The sequence below is a fragment of the Suncus etruscus genome, chromosome 5 (genome assembly GCF_024139225.1).
Source record: "Suncus etruscus isolate mSunEtr1 chromosome 5, mSunEtr1.pri.cur, whole genome shotgun sequence".
Classification (NCBI taxonomy): Eukaryota; Metazoa; Chordata; class Mammalia; order Eulipotyphla; family Soricidae; genus Suncus; species Suncus etruscus.
Window position 1 is genome coordinate 12,710,627 of NC_064852.1, and position 17,879 is coordinate 12,728,505.

At 47.2% G+C, this 17,879-nt stretch overlaps 1 protein-coding gene across 1 annotated transcript in view; it reads right to left on the reverse strand.

The window, feature by feature from the left end:
- Positions 1-502: 502 nt before the first annotated feature.
- The window catches only part of NR6A1 (nuclear receptor subfamily 6 group A member 1), a gene marked incomplete at its 5' end in the record, with an annotated part of 47,833 nt that continues 30,456 nt past the window's right edge, over positions 503-17,879 (reverse strand). The window contains 4 exons of the mRNA XM_049774217.1: positions 503-786; positions 5,636-5,788; positions 7,927-8,048; positions 16,424-16,678. Coding sequence (XP_049630174.1) covers positions 698-786; positions 5,636-5,788; positions 7,927-8,048; positions 16,424-16,678 — 619 coding nt within the window. The remainder of the gene's footprint in view (positions 787-5,635; positions 5,789-7,926; positions 8,049-16,423; positions 16,679-17,879) is intronic.

A 17,879-nucleotide genomic window follows, 5' to 3' on the forward strand; every position in this document is an offset into this window, starting at 1 on the left:
CGGCAGTGCCGGTCGGCCGTGCACGTTTGCCCTCCTCCCTGAGAGGTTGTGAAGAGGGAAGGTCAATGTGCGGGCCCCTCTCCGTTTTTCTGCTTTCCAAGAGAAGAGATGCCTCAATCTCCAAGACTTACTCTCTGCGTACGAAACCTCCCCTTGGGCTTTACCCAGTAAGCTGTGCTCTTTCATCTGGCAACTCTATGGCTAGGAAAAGGAAGTTTTCTCTCGGCCAGACAAATGCCTGAGTCGGCGGAGAGAGAACACGTGGCAAGGGCAGGGATGGATGTACCCCTCCCTTCCCACTGAGGTAGTTGTCTTTTATCAACATTATGGAAACAGTCATCTCGGCCCCATCCCACCCTCTCCCTCAAAATAGAAAAGAACTATCTCTAAACAATGACAACACTGTAACATTAAACATCTTCACATTCTGTAAACTGCAAGGAAATGCATCGGCTGCATTCACACAAAAGCATGTGCATCATGTTGAAGGCCATACATTCAACTCTGTCGTGAAATAAATATATAGAAAAATGAGGTTAAAAAAACAAACAAACAAAAACGCTTCTTGCTCTGGAAGCAACCGGGGAACGCAGTGACACAGCCTCCGTCGTGGCCCGGCCGGGCTCTTCCTCCTGGAGCCCGTCCTGGCCCTCATGGCACGGCGCGGCGGCAGTGGCAGAGCAGGGCGGAGCTCGGCTTATTCCTTGCCGACACTGGTCTTGCAGGAGTGCAGCACCACCTTGAAGAGGAGGGGCAGCTGCTCCAGGGGCACGTTCACCATCTTTCCTGGAAATGGAACGGGTGGGAAAGGAGTGAGCTGCAGCCATGAACGGAGGGAGGCTTTCCGAGCGATGGTGCCAGCCAGTGCCAGGTAGGAGCACAGGGGCGAGACACACGGCGCTGACCTTTTGATTCCCAGGCGCACGCTGGTGCTGAGGAGCCTGGGAATGGGGCATGCCCTACGCATTGCTTTACCCTGTGCCAAGTGTTTAGACACTTTTCCTTTTCAGTAGGTGTTGGAGACCAAACCAGATCCAAGTGTTCTGCTGAATGACACCCCCAGCCCTGCATCTCATTCAACTATCAATATTTCTATGTGATACTTTTTTTTTTTTTTTTTGGTTTTTGGTTTTTGGGTCACACCTGGCAGTGCTCAGGGGTTATTCCTGGCTCCAGGCTCAGAAATTGCTCCTGGCAGGCACAGGGGACCATATGGGGCGCCGGGATTCGAACCGATGACCTCCTGCATGAAAGGCAAACGCCTTACCTCCATGCTATCTCTCCGGCCCCGTGATACTATTTTTTATCACACCCGGCAGCACTCAGGGATTACTCCTGGCTCTATGTCAGAAATCGCTCCTGGCAGGTTTGGGGGACCATATGGAAAGCCGGGATTCGAACCACCATCCTTCTGCATGCAAGGTAAACGCCCATGCTATCTCTCTGGCCGACACGTGGTCTTTTAAGAAATAGATATATGGGGCTGGAGCGGTGGCACTAGAGGTAAGGCCTTGCAAACACTAGCCTAGGACGGACTTCAGTTCAACCCCCAGCGTCCCATATGGACCCCCCCCAAGCCAGGAGTGATTTATCATCGGGTATGGCCCAAAAACCAAAAAAAGGGGAAACTAAGAAGTATCACCACATGTCCTTTTAGAACTCAACCATACGAACACATCTGGGGTTTTTTTGTTTGTTTGTTTTTGGTTTTGGGTCACACCTGGCAGCGCTACTGGCTCTACGCTCAGAAACTGCTCCTGGCAGGCTTGGGGGACGACATGGGATGCCAGGATTCAAACTACCGTCCGTCTGCCTGCAAGACAAACGTGCCACCTCTATGCTATCTCTCCGGTGGCCCCACTGGTTCTTATTTTTTTTAAATCTTAATATTCTCTAACTAGCATTATAAAAAATTGCTCCTCAATAATACAATGTATTAAGAAAAGTTAACTGTAAAGTGAAATTTGTTAATTTGTTCTCACCGAATGGTTCTTGGATAGGTTCTTGGAAACTGCCACTTTGACCAAACAAATATATTAAAGCAACTGATCACAGGCTCATCAATGGAGTTAAATTCCTGTGACATAATTTTGGTAATAAAGAAACATGGGGAACGAAGGGTAGGGCGGAGATACTATAGGGTGAAGGCACTTGCTTTGCAAGCTGATGACCCTGGCTTGATCCTTAGCACTCAGGTCTCCCACGCTCCACCAGGAGTGACCTCTGACCACAGAGCCAGGAGTCAGCACTGGACACCACTAGGTTTGGCCCCTAGCCTCCCCCAAATCACTACCCTTCTGAATAAAGATCTGAGAAACTCTAATAGTAAGCAATAATTTATGTTCATTTATTCCCAACCACCTCAGGATGGAAGGTGGGTAAACTTAGCCTAGATCCTCAGGGTGCAGTCATTGCCCCCGCCCTAGTCTGGGACGGTCATATAGGCCAGTCACTTTGGGATATGGAAGGAAACTGAAGTGCCTGAAGGAAACTCCAAGACAAAGATAGTACTGTGAGTAAAGAACTTGCCTTGCACACAGCTGATTCAGAATTGATTCCTGTGCACAGCCAAATGTGGCCCCAAAATAAAACAAAACAAACCCCAAAAGAGGATATGCAAGTTTGGGGCCAGAGAACTAGCTCAACTGACTGGAGCATATGCTTTCAGCATGTAGGAGGCTAGGGTTGATCCCTGTCTGAGCACCAGGAGAAACCCAAGTACACAGCCAGGAGAGTGCCCTAAATTCAGCCAATGAGGTGTACAGGTCTCTTGATCCGCAACTTCCCAGAGCATCCAGTGTCCTCATATACTGCTAATATCAGAGCGTGGGGTTCTCTTTCCCAGCAGTACCTCAGAGTGATATGCTGAGTTAGCAAGAATACTGATGCCTGGGCCCCACTCCATACCCACCGAAACCATCTTTGGCAATGCAACCAAGCATAGATTTTGCTGTTGATGTTGTTATTGATTTTTTGTTTTGGAGCGACACCTGACAATGCTGGGGTAGTGGTGAGGCTAGGTCATGGGACCATGTGGTACTGTAGATCAAACCTAGGGCTCCTTCATGCAAAGCACATACTCTAGCCCTTTGAGAACAGAGATTTTTATTTATTTATTCTGAGTTTTCGTTTTGGAACCACACTCAGCAGAGCTCAGGGATCATTTCTGGCAGGACTCAGAAAACGATATGGTGCTGTGGCTACATGCAAGGCAAGTGCCTTAGTTACTATATTTCTCTCTCTCTCTCTCTCTCTCTCTCTCTCTCTCTCTCTCTCTCTCTCCCTCCCTCCCTCTCTCCCTCCCTCCCTCCCTCCCTTTCTCCCTCTCTCTCCCTCTCTCTCTCTCTCCCTCCCTCCCTCCCTTTCTCTCTCTCTCTCTCTCTCTCTCTCTCTCTCTCTCTCTCTCTCTCTCTCAAAAATTTTATTTTAAAGTTTCTCAGGTGGCTCAAAGTTCTACCAGGATCAAGACCCCAACTCTGCTAAGGGAGAGTGAGGCTTAATTACCAACTTCACTTTATACCACAAAGCCCCTGATCAGTATATCATTTGTACAACTGTTTTAAAAATGTTGAAACATAATGAAAAACACCCGTAAAATTCCAACAGTCAAATAAGATCTGCTACTGTACCATGTTCAAAAACAGGAGGAAAAAAGGTTGTCAAGTAACCTTTGTGTGCAATCCCCAACAAGTACCACAACTGTATGTGTGTGACCTCAGGTCACTGCAGCAGCAGTAGCCAGGACAACATCTGTCAGTTCTCTCATTAGCATTGATTATGTTACTGGGGTCTGGGCAGAGTTCAGTGGCAAAGTGCCTACCTTGCAAGTTTGAGGCATGAGTTGAGGTTTTTGATGCTGTGTTGTTTGTTTGTTTTTGGGCCATACTCAGGTGTTCTTAGGCGTTCCTCCTGGCACTGCACTCAGGAGTCACTCCTGGCAGGCTCAGGGGAACCATATGGGATGCTGGAGGTCAAACCCAGGTAGGACACATGCTAAGGTTAATGCTCTACCTGCTGTGCTGTATCACTCTGGCTCCCCATGCATGAGTTTTAATCCACAGTACCACCCCAGCCATTATACTTGCCACAAAATGTGTTTGACCTTTGGTTTGCTGCAACAAAGTGTGTGTGCAAACACCACAATCAAATATGCATAACTGTCAGTCATCAAGACAATAAGGGCAAGGAATGAAACAAAAAATAATACAACTGAATTTTTTTTTCTGGCTACATCCAGTGGTTGTTAGGGGTTACTCTTTGCTCTGTGCTCAGGAATCACTCCTGGCAGGCTCATGGGACCATATGGGATGCCAGGGGTTGAACTTGGGTGGGCCACACCTAAGGCAAATGCCCTACCCATTGTACTATTGCTCTGGCCCCATTCAACTGGATTTTACAGGCTCAAGTCTCAACCCAGAGACCACATTTCTACTTTTCCTTCATTGGGAGTTTGGAGGGTGGTTTGGGCAAACCCTGTGGTGTTGGGGATTCAAATTAGGGTGAGCCTTAATCCCTCTGCTATATCTCCACTGATCCTCAGAATATGCTAGGTACTATAAATAAGACTCATTAGCAAATAAAATAAAGCAATAGCAATAGAAGACAGGACGCTACACTGAAATGCTTTTATTTATGACTATGTTTTACATCTTTCATTGAACCAAAGCACCATTTCTCAAATGTTATTAATACTTAAGTGCCTGAATTTTTAGCACTTTACCTAACACCTATTCCAAAGATACTCTGTTGTGGGCTGGTAAGAGCGTACACAAGCTCTTGACTAGCATGCAGCTGCAACTCTGCTTCAAATCCTGGTACCACAGATGCCAAGTATCCCTGAATACCATCAGGTGTGGTCCCAGAGCACACACCCTGGATGGCCTCCAAACAAACAAAACAAAAATTTCTGTCAAATGTTCCTGGCAAGGAACTTTTCTGACAGGTGAATTCCAGATGACAAAGACAACAACAACAACAACAACAACAACAACAACAACAACAACACAACCCACTTCCCAAACCCTCAATCTATGTGAATGAAAAATTTCTAAAAGAAAACAGGGATAGAATTACAATTTACTTTAAAAAAAAATAAATAACTCTCCCTCCCAAAAAGAACAAATTCTAGTTAGAATGGTCCAAAATGCAAGCTTGGTCTGCCTACATGCCACAGCTAGGAGTCGGACCATATACATGCAAGGTGTGCAGAAGAGGGCCAGAGAGACAAGATAGGTATCAAGATGCCTCAGGCCAAATCTGGTTCAACCCCTGATGCCGCCTGGTGCCTCGAGCACCACTAGGACACCTCAGCACCCCTGGGGGAGTCCAAAATCTCCCCCAAAGGAAGGGAAGTGGTCAAGAACACAGCACAACAGAAATTCCTGTGTAAACACAGAATTTTCTTTTCTTTTCTTTTTTTTTTTTTGGTTTTTGGGCCACACCCGGCGGTGCTCAGGGGTTACTCCTGGCTGTCTGCTCAGAAATAGCTCCTGGCAGGCACGGGGGACCATCTGGGACACCGGGATTCGAACCAACCACCTTTGGTCCTGGATCGGCTGCTTGCAAGGCAAACGCCGCTGTGCTATCTCTCTGGGCCCGTAACACAGAATTTTGAGAATTACTTTAGAAATGTTACCTGCAATGTATCGGATCTCAGGCAAGCACATCATGAGGTCAGGAAAGCGGTTGGGCTGATGTGTGTATTTATATTCGGTGAAATCCTGGCAAATGTACCAATAACGCTTGTTCAACTGTTCCAGCTGTGAAGCACTGGTCAAACCCCTGATATCTGTGGAGAAAAAAACCAACAAAAACAAAGCAGGAAATGGGAGGAGTGTTCGGATATGGAAGAAACCCTGGCTCCCGGGATTCGTGCATCTTCAGCTGCAAGTTCCTAAATACTGTCACAACAGGGGCCTTTTTCTTTAGGACATGGAGGAACAATGTTCAGGATAAGAGAAGGAAGATGAAGGCACAACCCCTCGATGGAGCCTTTCAGGTCTAGTCTGTCTTTCTCAACCTCATATGCAGAGCTCAGCACAGAGCTTGGCTCAACACAGGCACCACTGGACATTGGGCAACTGAATGAATTATGTACCTTTTCCAACTTAACCTTTTCAGTAGTTCTAAATATGTCCTCTGCTGGAGCTGGCCAAAAAACACATGCTGAGGGGGCTAGGAGAGAGCACAAGGGTAAAGGTGCTTTCCTAACCTTGGTCAAATTCTGGCATGGCCAGGTGTGTCCCCAAAGCAAAACCAAGCCCCTACCCAAACAAACAAAAACATAAACATAAATTTATGTTTGTACACATGGTCTTCTGGGGTAATTCTGGTCTATTCCATCTCATAGTTCCCCTACCCCTGTACTTTATCCTCTCTCTTCATACATATAATCTTACAAAGCCTTTGAGGTCCATCTCAGATTTTTGGGGGGGGGGGGGCGTGTTGGTTTTTGGGCTACCTCCAGCAGCACTCAGAGGTTACTCCTGGCTCTGTGCTCAAAAGTCGCTCCTGGCAGGCTCGAAGGACCATATGGTGTTTGTCCCCCTATATTTCTATTAGGGGGACAGACAATATAGGATGCCAGGAATCAAACGAATCTAATCGGGGTTGGCCACATGAAAGGCAAAAACCCTACCATTATGCTATCATTCCAACCCCTCCATCTCAGATTTCTTCCCCCCCCCACCCCAAGTATTTGCTATTGATCTCTCCCTGATGCTCAAGTCATGTGCCAAGTGCCATCAGAACCAATTCCGAGGCCATGTCTATGACAGGGCTTGGTCTACGGCAGGCATGCAGAACCTCAAAAAAGAGCAAGAAACACTGGGAAGCAGGTAGAGGGTGAGGAGAAGGCTTGGTCAGTCGAGGGGAAGAGGCACAAAGGAGGGAATTCTGACTTTCTGGACTCATCCAAATACTAATGGGAACAGTCCTGAAGGTTGGTTTTCTGAACACTGCCAGGTGGCTCTGGTGGCCTCCTACACAACTGGGCCCAAGTAATACTACAGCACCAGATCTTAGCAGTGAACTTTCCAGCCTGAATGGCATTGTGTTCCTGGGAATGGAGCAGGGCCCTCTAATCACTGCTTGGGTACCCCCTACACCAGCAAATTAAAGACGATAACAAGAAAGAATCTTTGGGGCCGGAGAGATGATATGGTGTGTAGGTGCTTGCCTTGTACACAGTCAATCCAGGTTCAATCCCAGAGAGCTCACATGGTCCACCAAACCCTCCCTGCCAGGAGTGATACTTGAGCACAGAATCCTGAACACAGCTGGTTGTGGCCCACCATGCCAAAAAGCAAAACAAAACAAATAACAAAACAAATAACAAATAACAAAAACAAACAACCCGTACCATACTTGAGGAATGTGTGTGCAATTTTTATGCACGCCCCCCCCCCCCCTTTCTGCCATCAGAACCACTCACTGCCAGCCTGTCACCGAGGCCTTATCACCAACAGTTTCATCATACGGCTCCTCTTCAGTCGATGGTAAACTTGGGACATATTTTAAATGACGCATGTACTGTCCTTGGTGTCTGCGTTTAAATGCATTAAAACTGACTAAACAAAGCGAATCCTCTTCCTTCCTCTATGAGTTATAGAGACAGTGGCATTTAACTTGGAAGGAAAAATAACCCAAGTGCTGAGAGGGGTAAGAAGATGGTGAAGGAAGCACAGGCCTTCCAAGACTGGCCCCGCATGAGGAGACAAATTCGGTGTGGTGGGGTCTGAAGGTAAAATGGAGTCAGGAGTACAAGGAGGCAAATAGTAATGAAAAGGTAAAGAAAAAAAAGCCCAGGGCCAGGGCTGTAGCTCAGTGGTGGAGCATATGCTTCACGTCTACATATTACGCCCTGGTTTTGATGCCCAGCACCACATTCAAAAAGGTCTTTCCTGCTTCCTCCCCTCTGCCACTCACCTTGATTGAGGAAGTTAATTGCTTTCATGCAAGCATACTCCTCATTGCTGACCTTCAGCTGATGGAACTTGTGATACAGGTAGATGAGCCGCTCGATCACCTCCATCCCTTCATCACTAAATCTGGAGAACAGACACAGGTTACTACTAGTGGGCTCCGATACCAGGAAAGGGAGGACAGAGCCTCCCACGGGGAATTAATAACATTCTGCAAAATAATAACACTTGCTTGCTTGGGTAGAAAGAGCCAGAGGAGGTTCAAGATGTAAATGTGGAAAGCACGGCATTATTGAGATACTGCTATTGTTGACTTGCAGTTTCGAGACTCACTGCAGCTGCCATGGTGACTCTGGGAGCCTTTGCTACACCGCAGAAAAAGCGGCCAATTGCGTTTATTTAGGTTCCTCACTTCTAGCAGGGCTGAGATGATGCACAATAAAAAAGATTATAGGTACTGCTGATTTCTGCTGGGGAGTGAGGAAAACATGAACTGAGCCTCCATGCCACGTGAGATTAATGACATTTTGTGTTATAATTTCTTTCATTTTCTCAGCCCTATGGGCTTAAGATGATGATCACTAACATGCAGACGACAAACTATAATTCCAGTTCTGGAGAGCTAGTATAGTGAGTGGGTCAGGCGCTTATCTTGCATATGCTGCTGAATTGGGTTCGATGCCCGGCATCCCAAGCACTGTCAGGAATAATTCCTCAGTGCTGAGCCAGGAATTAAGCATTCCAAACCAGAGGTGAAGGTGCCACTAAACAAAGGAGATAAAAGCTTAATACCGTGGAAGCAAGAGTTTCTAAAAGTGAGGGTCAGGAAGAAATATCTTAGTACCTTAGAAGGTCTGCCATGGTCATCAGTTCAATCCCTAGTACTGCTACATCTGCTGAGTGTGATTCGAGTTACTGCTGTTTGAACCAGGTACTTCTGCTGTCTGGTATCTGGTGCCACAAGCAATTTCTGGAGCCAGTTGTGCGTGATAACCACAAAAGGGTGCAATCTCTAGCAATCACAGCTGCTAGCAAGTGATATGGCCAGGAAGTGCGATTCCTGGCAAGGAGTATGTGAGCACTGTGACAGCCCGTTACCCAACGAGCACTGTAAAGGTAACGTGTGCACCTCAATGAAAGAGTGAGACCCCAGAGATTAAGTGCAAGCCAAGCGCTACAACCTGATGTCTGGCCCCCCAGCGAGCACATGCTGATTGCTGGCAAGCAGTGTGTGAGCACATCATTGCCAATGTGTGAGCAAAGCCAGGCCTGAGTGGAACTCCCAGACAATAGAGAAAGGGAAGGTTGAGAAGGGAGAGAATGAAAAAAGAAGAAAAGGCAAGGGTCAGTTCCGGAGGCACTCTGAGAGGGCTGCCCTGAGACGAATGCATGATCTAACTCAGCCAGAGGGTCATGAGTCACCCCTGGGCAGCTTTTGGTAATCTGTTCCTGTCTGGGCATTACCCTACAGTCCTATGAAGGGCCAAGGCCTCTGTGGGTAGGGTTCCCTTAGGTTCCTGATATATCACACACTCTCTGTGTGGGCTGGAACTACCACTGTAGCAGTGACTTGTAAAGGTTTTGCAAGGGCCAGAGCCCACCTGTACCTCTCAAGCACGAGGGGGCTTAGCCACAATCACATGCCAGCTTCGGCATGTGACTTCCACTCAGTCCTGTGGAGTTTCTTTTAGCCAACCAAACCCCATGTATGAGGGCAGAACTTGGGGCTAACTTCGCTATCCCCTGTGCTTGGCCTCATGCTTTTACAACCTGATTAAACCCAACCGTTGGTTGAGTGCTGCTTGTTAGGCACTCTTATAAATATGCAACAAATATTTATTTCGTTGGATTGTTACAAAATATCCACAAAAGGATTACTCCAGGACTCTCTGTTCACATATGGAAACAAAAGTTCAGGTTATTTCCTGTGCCCAAGCTACAGCTCTTAAATCTTACTCTCCCAGGAACCTGTGAGGGAAGTATTACCTGTCAGGGATGAGGAAACAAGGGAAGGACACTTTCCCCCCGAAGGTTACAGCAGTAAGGGGGTCATGGGGCCAAGGCTTGAGCCCCAGTTTTTAAATTCAAGCCTGTTACTTTCTTAGCACTACAACGTCTTATCCTTAACTGTACTACTCTTCTGTTTGGGGGGGGGGGGGCTATACTAGGTGGTGTTTAGTGGTTATTCCTGACCCAGTTGTGTAATGATTACTCCCAGAGGTGGTCAGGGGACTGACTGACTGTGAGGTGCCACGGACTGAACATAGATAGGCCTCCTGCAAGCAATGCGTAGGCTACAACTCTCTGGGCTCTCTGGCTCAAATATACTGTTTTTTACTGGTGCCTGGAAAGGCTTAGTATATTCCATCACCACACACCCTCAGGAGCTCCGTGTCCCCAATGCCAACTCAGCTTGGATCCAACCTCAGTTGCTGCTGCCTTTGCTATGAGCTGACCCTGCAGGGGCTGACACAGGGACAGGACGCAAGGGAGCAGAGAACTCTCCTCATCCTAGGACTTCTTAGGCTACAAACTTCCTCAGTATCTGCATGGAGGGTGAGGGTGAGAACGGAATAGGGCAGAGCAGAGAAAGGAGACCATGAGCACAACAGCGATGCCAGCATCTATCTGGTGGCCGGGCAGAAACAGTCAGCGAAGATAACACACTCCCTCCTAATCAGTACCTCTTGCCCCAAGTGCTGGCACTGGCACCGCAGAAGCTGCAGGTGTGTGGCTATCAACTGGACCCTTTGCCAGCAGTGCCAAGCCTATTCCTGGCTCAGTGTTGGCCAGCGCATGTGCTCCAGCTCTGCCCTTTCTTTGAGGGAGAACACACACTTCTTTTCCAAATTTCCCAGGCAGGACCCATCAGGAAGCCCTGGCTGTGGTGGGGAGCTGGCAGCCAGCCCAGTGGCCCCCACTCAGCCTGCACAGCCCGGCTGTGAAACTTTCCTCCACACCCCACATCCCACCCCTTGATAAACAAATTGTTCTCTGTTCCAGAGGCGTGCTTTCCCCTGAGCCGCGCCTCCTCCACATCTGCCCACCCCACACGCCCGACACCCTGCCTTCCCTGTCTACAAGTTATCTGCAGGCAAGACAGAAAACTGAACAAACACCCCCATTCTTCTTCCAGGTTCCCCTTATGCACACATTCTGGGACAGGGAAAACATTCCTGCCAATATCCCCCAAACCACTGGACCATTCAATCAGCAATTGAAACTGACACTAAATAAGTTATGTCCCATTAAGGGGACTGGAGAAGCCCCAGAGTCTCTTTCCCCTTTGTTCTAAATGAACCTTAGAGGAACAGACATCTCAGAACCGACAGATTTCAGCAGGAAAGACAGACACGTCTCAGAAAGACAAAACACTCGAGAAAGTTCAAGTATTTAACATAGAGTAAAAGATTTAGGGGATGATCTTCATGCCATGGTTTTCTTGCTTTGTAACCTGTGATTTCACATTTCTGAATCTCATGCTCTGCATTCGTAGGACAGAGAGAACAGGCATTAGTACAGTAGAGCAATTAGTACAGGTGTCAAAAGGTGGTGGTGAGGGCCCGGAGAGATAGCACAGTGGCGTTTGCCTTGCAAGCAGTCGATCCAAGACCCAAGGTGGTTGGTTCGAATCCCGGTGTCCCATATGGTCCCCCGTGCCTGCCAGGAGCTATTTCTGAGCAGACAGCCAGGAGTAACCCCTGAGCACCACCGGGTGTGGCCCCAATCCCCCCAAAAAAAGGTGGTGGTGAGGAAAAAATAATAAAAAAAAACCTATAAAACATTTCAGATGAGATTTGGTATAACAAACAGTAGCTGTTAGCTATTACCATTTTTTTCTGAGGTCGTACCTGGTGGTACTCTTGGTTCTCCTGGCTCTGTACTCAAAAACTACTCCTGGAGAGCTCCAGGACCAGATGAGATGCTAGGGATGAAGTCCAGGTTGTTTGCATGCAAGACAAGGGTCTTACGCACTGTACTCTCTCTCTAGCCCTGCTATTATCATTCTTAAGAGTGTCGTCAGTCCCCGTATCACAAGGGAAAAAAAATATTTAGGTACAGATAGAAGTGCAATGGGTAGGGCCCGTGCCCTGCATGCAGCTGGTCTGAGTTTAATCCCTGGTACCCCCCAGGGTCCGTGAGCAATTAGAGGAGTAAGCTCTGACTCAGTCAGATGTGGCCTTACACAGAAAACAAACAGAAAGCAAAACAAAACTGCATCCATTTCCTGAAATTCATAACAGCTCTGGGCAGGGAAACTTTCCAGATGTGTTAGAAATACAGCTCGAAGCTCTCACGAGCCAGAACTGCCCATTAAGGCCCATACTGAGAGTAAAGTATCTTTACCCAAAAGGGAAAGAGTCTGATTAGGGCCAGGAGCAAGTCACTGGCTGGTGCTACAAACTGTTTTAATCAAACTCACCCAGCTCATTGTCAGATAACAGCCTGATTAAGGAAAATGAGTATCATAAATTTGTTCCAATATTTGAGAGAGGAAAGGAGGTGGTCATGCATCATCCGGGAAAAGCCCTTCTGTGACAGCAGGAACTCACTTGCACTCCTGAGCTGTGGGAGTAACACGGGAGCAGTCGAGGTAGAAGAAAGCTCTGGCCAATTACAGACTCTACGCCTGCCTGGGTTTCCAGCAGCAAGTGGGCGCCTTCCCAGGGAGGCGCTTGAAGGCAGCCCTGCTGCTTCCTCTTCCAGACACACTCAGAAGCTAGGAGGAAACTCACCTCCTAGCCTGTTCTTAAGACTCCATTGCCAGGTGAACTAGTACCTATCTGCTGAGCAACAGCCTCAACTTTTCACACTCAGATGTCCCACTGACCTTACCCCTTGCTGCTGCCTTCTCTGCTCCCCATGGTCACTGCAGTCATGTCCAGGTCTTGTTCTTTCTCAGGAGCTATGGAACTACCAGCAGCCCTCCAAGTGTAACTGCAGCCCTCCAAGCTGAATGTCCTGACATCACAGGGATCTATCTTTCTAAGATACAACCTCACAATTTATTTGACCCACAGGATTGCGCTGTTGTTTTCAGTAACAGATTCTTTAACTTTGGGGACTATGTATCATTATCCTGTCTTCTCCCAGTCTGTGCTTGCACAGTTCCTCCAATGCCCCCATGTCTGCTCCAGTCCCACCCTGCACTGTAGGCTGTGTTCTCTTTCTGTTTATTTTGCAGTTCCTACATCCCAAAATGGGCTTTGTGTAAGGGAATTCACCGGTTTGATCCTAGCATTATAAACTCCAGAACATTTTGGAGTGGAGTAGTTCCCCCCACCTAGCACATCACATCTGTACCATCTGTGATTCCGGAAGCCCATCCAATACAAAAGTTGCTCAGCTGGGTCCAGAGTGATAGCATAGCGTATAGGACGTTTGCCTTGCGCATGGATGACATGTTGGCCCAAAAGCCAACCAACTAAGCAAAACAGTGCTCAACAAGTGAGTATGAAATCACATGCACTTGTGTGCAAGGCAAACGCCCTACTGCTGTGCCATCTCTCCAACCCCTATAATTTATTTTAAGTAAAAAGCCATTGGCGGGTCAGAGCAATACACAGCAGTAGGACATTTGCCCTGCACGCAGCCAAACCCAAGACGAACTCCGGTTCGATTCCTGGCATCCCATATGGTTCCCCGAGCCTACCAGAAGCATTTCTGAGCACAGAACCAGTAGTAACCCTTGAGCACCGCTGGGTATGACTCAAAAACAAACAAGCAAACAAACAAAAAAAGCCATTGGAGAGGGCTAGAGTGATAGTAGGTAGGCCAGTTGTCTTGCATGTGGCAGACCTGGGGGTTTTGATTCTTGGCATCCTATATGGTTCCCCCGAGCTAATATTACATCAGGAGTAACCTGTGAGTATTGCTGGTTGTGGGCCCCCCCCCCAAAAAAAAAACCAAAATAAATTAATAAAAGCTAACTGAGGCTATAGACTATTATTATTATTATTATTATTATTATTATTTTGGTTTTTTTGGGCCACACCCGGCGTTGCTCAGGGATTACTCCTGGCTGTCTGCTCAGAAATAGCTCCTGGCAGGCACGGGGGACCATATGGGACACCGGGATTTGAACCAACCACCTTTGGTCCTGGATCGGCTGATTTCAAGGCAAACGCCGCTATGCATAGACTATTATAATAAACAGTCCAGCTTGAAATTCATTTTGCTAAGAAACTTTCTTAGGAAATAAAATGTTCCTAATTCAGTTGTTACCAACCCGTGCCTCATTCTTGGAATGGGGTGCGCTTGAAGCTCAAAGTCTAGTATGTAAAGCCCTTTAGAGCCAGAGATTCTGTTCTACCTGCAGAGGCCTGAGAAAATCCAGCAATCTTGCCAAAGCAGAGTCCTGACTCAGGGAATCCAAAGAACAGGAAAGGAGGGCTTGCTGGACCAGCGAGGCACTCTGACACTATCAGAGCAAGCTGTCTACTATGCAAACAATTCGATGCAAACAATGAATTAGAGACTCAAGACAAGGGGTTAGGTCATCTGCAATATCAGATTAATTGTGTTTACATAACAAAGTGTCAGCTGGGTTTAAAAAACTGGTACTTACAAATCACCCTGAAGTAAGCTCATTAATAAGAAAATATAAAGCCTGGGGGTTAGCAACCAGAATCATCGCACTGGTCAGCCTACCATTTAGGGTCGTTTTGGAGGTCTGTTCCGAGTCTTTATGTGCCCTGGTGTCTGTGCAGGGAAGCAAGATGCAACCCAGTACTCCAGCAGAGAATGCGGGGCTATTTTCTTCCCTTTTCTTGGTGCTCCTAAGACTACCACACTTATTTTAAACTGCCCAACAAAAGGGAATATTGAAACGCATATGTGAATTACGACTTAAGCCTTAATTTTCTGATGTATGAAATCACATAAAATAGGAAGCCAAGAAAATCATCATAATGGGTCATTTGGGGGTGTCACCATGAGCTCTAAGTCTTCTAGATGCTCAAGTGAATAATGTTCTAGACAGGGCCTTGTTCAACTGGGATGAGTCTGGTTACAAAGCAGAAAAGGGGACCCACTTGGTCTCCCCATTCTTGAGCTTCCTTCCCATTTCATGGCACCTAAGCTTAGGCTTTTGGGTTGCATCTGAGAGACAACTTAAAGGACTGGAGTTTAATAGTCAAAGGATGACTCAAATGGGCTGATGCATTGTATGGTCCCCCAAGCACCAGAAGAGCATCTAAGTACCCTTTACTGTGACACCATCCCTCAGCCCCAACCCCAAGAAAGAGTCCAAGCTGTCTAGTTGGGCAAACAATGTTCACATTTAACTCTAGTTGTTTATTTGTCTGTTGGGCCACAGTTAGCAATGCTCAGGATTATTCCTGGCTCGGCGCTCGAGAGATCACTCTTGGAGATATTCAGGGAACCATATTGGAGATTTAACCTGGGTCAGGCAAGTGCCCTACCCACAGTCACTATCACTCCAGCCCCTTAACTCTGGATTTAACCTACAAACTTCAAGAATAAGTCTGTCTGAAATTTCTCACCTATAAGGCAGGTTTAATATTTCCAACAAGGGCCGGAGTGATAGCATAGTGGTAGGGCGTTTGCCTTGCAGCGGCCAACCCTGGACAGACGCAGGTTTGATTCCCAGCATGCCATATGGTCCCCTGAGCCTGCCAGGGATGATTTTTGAGCACTGCCAGGTGTGGCCCAAAAAGCAAAAAAATTATTACCTACAATGTTAAAGACTGAGAAATAAATAAAACAAGACAATATGATATACTGTGGACTCAGAGAGATAGTACAGTATACAGGTGCTTGCCTTCCATGTGGCTGTCCTGGGTTCAATCCCTGGCAGTTCATGTTTCCTGAATCCAGCAGGAGTGACTCCAGAGTACAGAGCCAGGAGTAACCTCTGAGCATTGTCAGGCGTGGCTCCAAAACAAAACAGAAAACAATTCTCCCCAAAATAACAATATGAAATACCAAATCTAGTGTTTGGCACACAATGAGTCCTAATGTATGATTGTTGCATTATAAATTACAACTCAGAACTTTAACCCTGTAGGCAAAGTATTTTTTTTTATAGATATATTATTTTTACTTCAATAATCCAGCATGGCCAAAAAATTTCTTAGCACTCAGCTAAGCTTCGGTGCATAATATTTCTTACTTGTCACACATTTTTTTTTGGCCACACCCAGCAGTGCTAGGGTTACTCCTGGAAGGCTCAGGGACCATATGGGATGCCAGGAATCGAATCTAGGCTGGCGGCGTGTAAGGCAAATGCCCTATACGTATCCGAATGTGTTATAGCTCAGGTCTCTTGTCACACACATTTTGGAGAATTGCTACCAGGCTATTTTATAAATTTGGAACCTAAGGACCCAAGAATTGACTAAAGCTGTGGAGCTAGTGGATAGAGAGTAAAAGTGAACCCTGGGTGGTTTTGTTGGACCCACCATTTTGAGACCAGATAACCTGCCTCAGAAGGATGAAACAGGGGCTGTCTGGACCATCCTCCCAGCAAGAACTCTTACCGATGCAGCTCCTCATCCGAAGGTGAGTATTTGGCGGTGACATCAGCCAGCTCCCCAAAGATCTGCTTGCTATAGACAGTGAGGGAGGACAGCAGGATTAATTCCTGCCACGTAGAGCTCAAGAGGCACGTGTAATCTTTGATTGAGAGCTCACAGAAGAAAGGCAGTTTCTTGATCCAGGCAATTTGCCTAAAGAGCAGCTCATCAGCTAGGCGGCAGAGCAGGGCAAACAGTTCTGCCTGGGTCACAGCATATCTAGGGGCAGGAAAGGGAAAAGTCACTTCCACTGGCCAGAGAGAGTAAGAAGGTGGCTCTGGGTGAGGGCAGCCCTAGGGCAGAAAGGGTCAGCAGTGAGCTTCTTGCCTTGAACCAAGGACTTCTAGCTTTCACTTTATTTGAATCATAAAGGGGCAGAATTGGGCAAGTAGAAATTTCTGGAGAGATGGGAGTAGATAAGGAGGCTAGAGGAAAGAAGTCTGAGACATTTGTGTATGAATCAGAGAGTATGACTTTTTTTTTTTGGTTTTTGGGCCACACCCAGTGACGCTCAGGGGTTACTCCTGGCTATGCGCTCAGAAATCGCCCCTGGCTTGGGGGGACCATATGGGACACCGGGGGATCGAACCGAGGTCCGTCCTAAGCTAGCGCTTGCAAGGCAGACACCTTACCTCTAGCGCCACCTTCCCGGCCCGAGAGTATGACTTTTAAATGTAGATGACCAGGACAGGAGCAAGCGTTCAATGAGGAGGGTGTTTGCCTTGCACATAGCTGACTTGGGTTTGATCCCATGGATCCCATATAGTCCCCTAGCCCTCCAGGAGCGATTCCTGAGTGCTGATCCATGAATAAGCCTGTGTACCACTGGCTATGGCTCCAAACAAACAAAACCCAAATTGTAGGTGACCAATATGTTCTTTGTCTAAGGATAATTTCCAGTTACTCTGCAATGAAGCTTCATAGGGTGGTTGGGACAGTCAGGGAAAGAAGTCTCAGGGCTGAAAGAGAACAGAATTTGTTCAGGAACTTTTCCTGTTCTCATGGCGCCCCCTGGTGCTGAGAGATGGGGACTTTGTTGTTGCTCAGCCCTTTTGAGGAAGGCCGAGAATTAAGAGAAGAGCATTTCTCAGCACTGGACTGGATGAGAGAGGAGTCCGTGAGTTTTCTTCTCAAGGTCTGGCGGATCAAGTCATCACACCTCCATGTCCAGACTAACAAAGATTTTGTGTGCTCTTCGGGAAGATATTTAAATTTCCTCTTCTGAAATTGGAAATTAACTTTAGACATTTTTTTTGTTGTTTTGTTTTTTTGTTTTTGGGCCACACCCGGCTGTGCTCAGGGGTTACTCCTGGCTATCTGCTCAGAAATAGCTCCTGGCAGGCACGGGGGACCATATGGGACACTGGGATTCGAACCAACCACCTTAGGTCCTGGATCGGCTGCTTGCAAGACAAACACC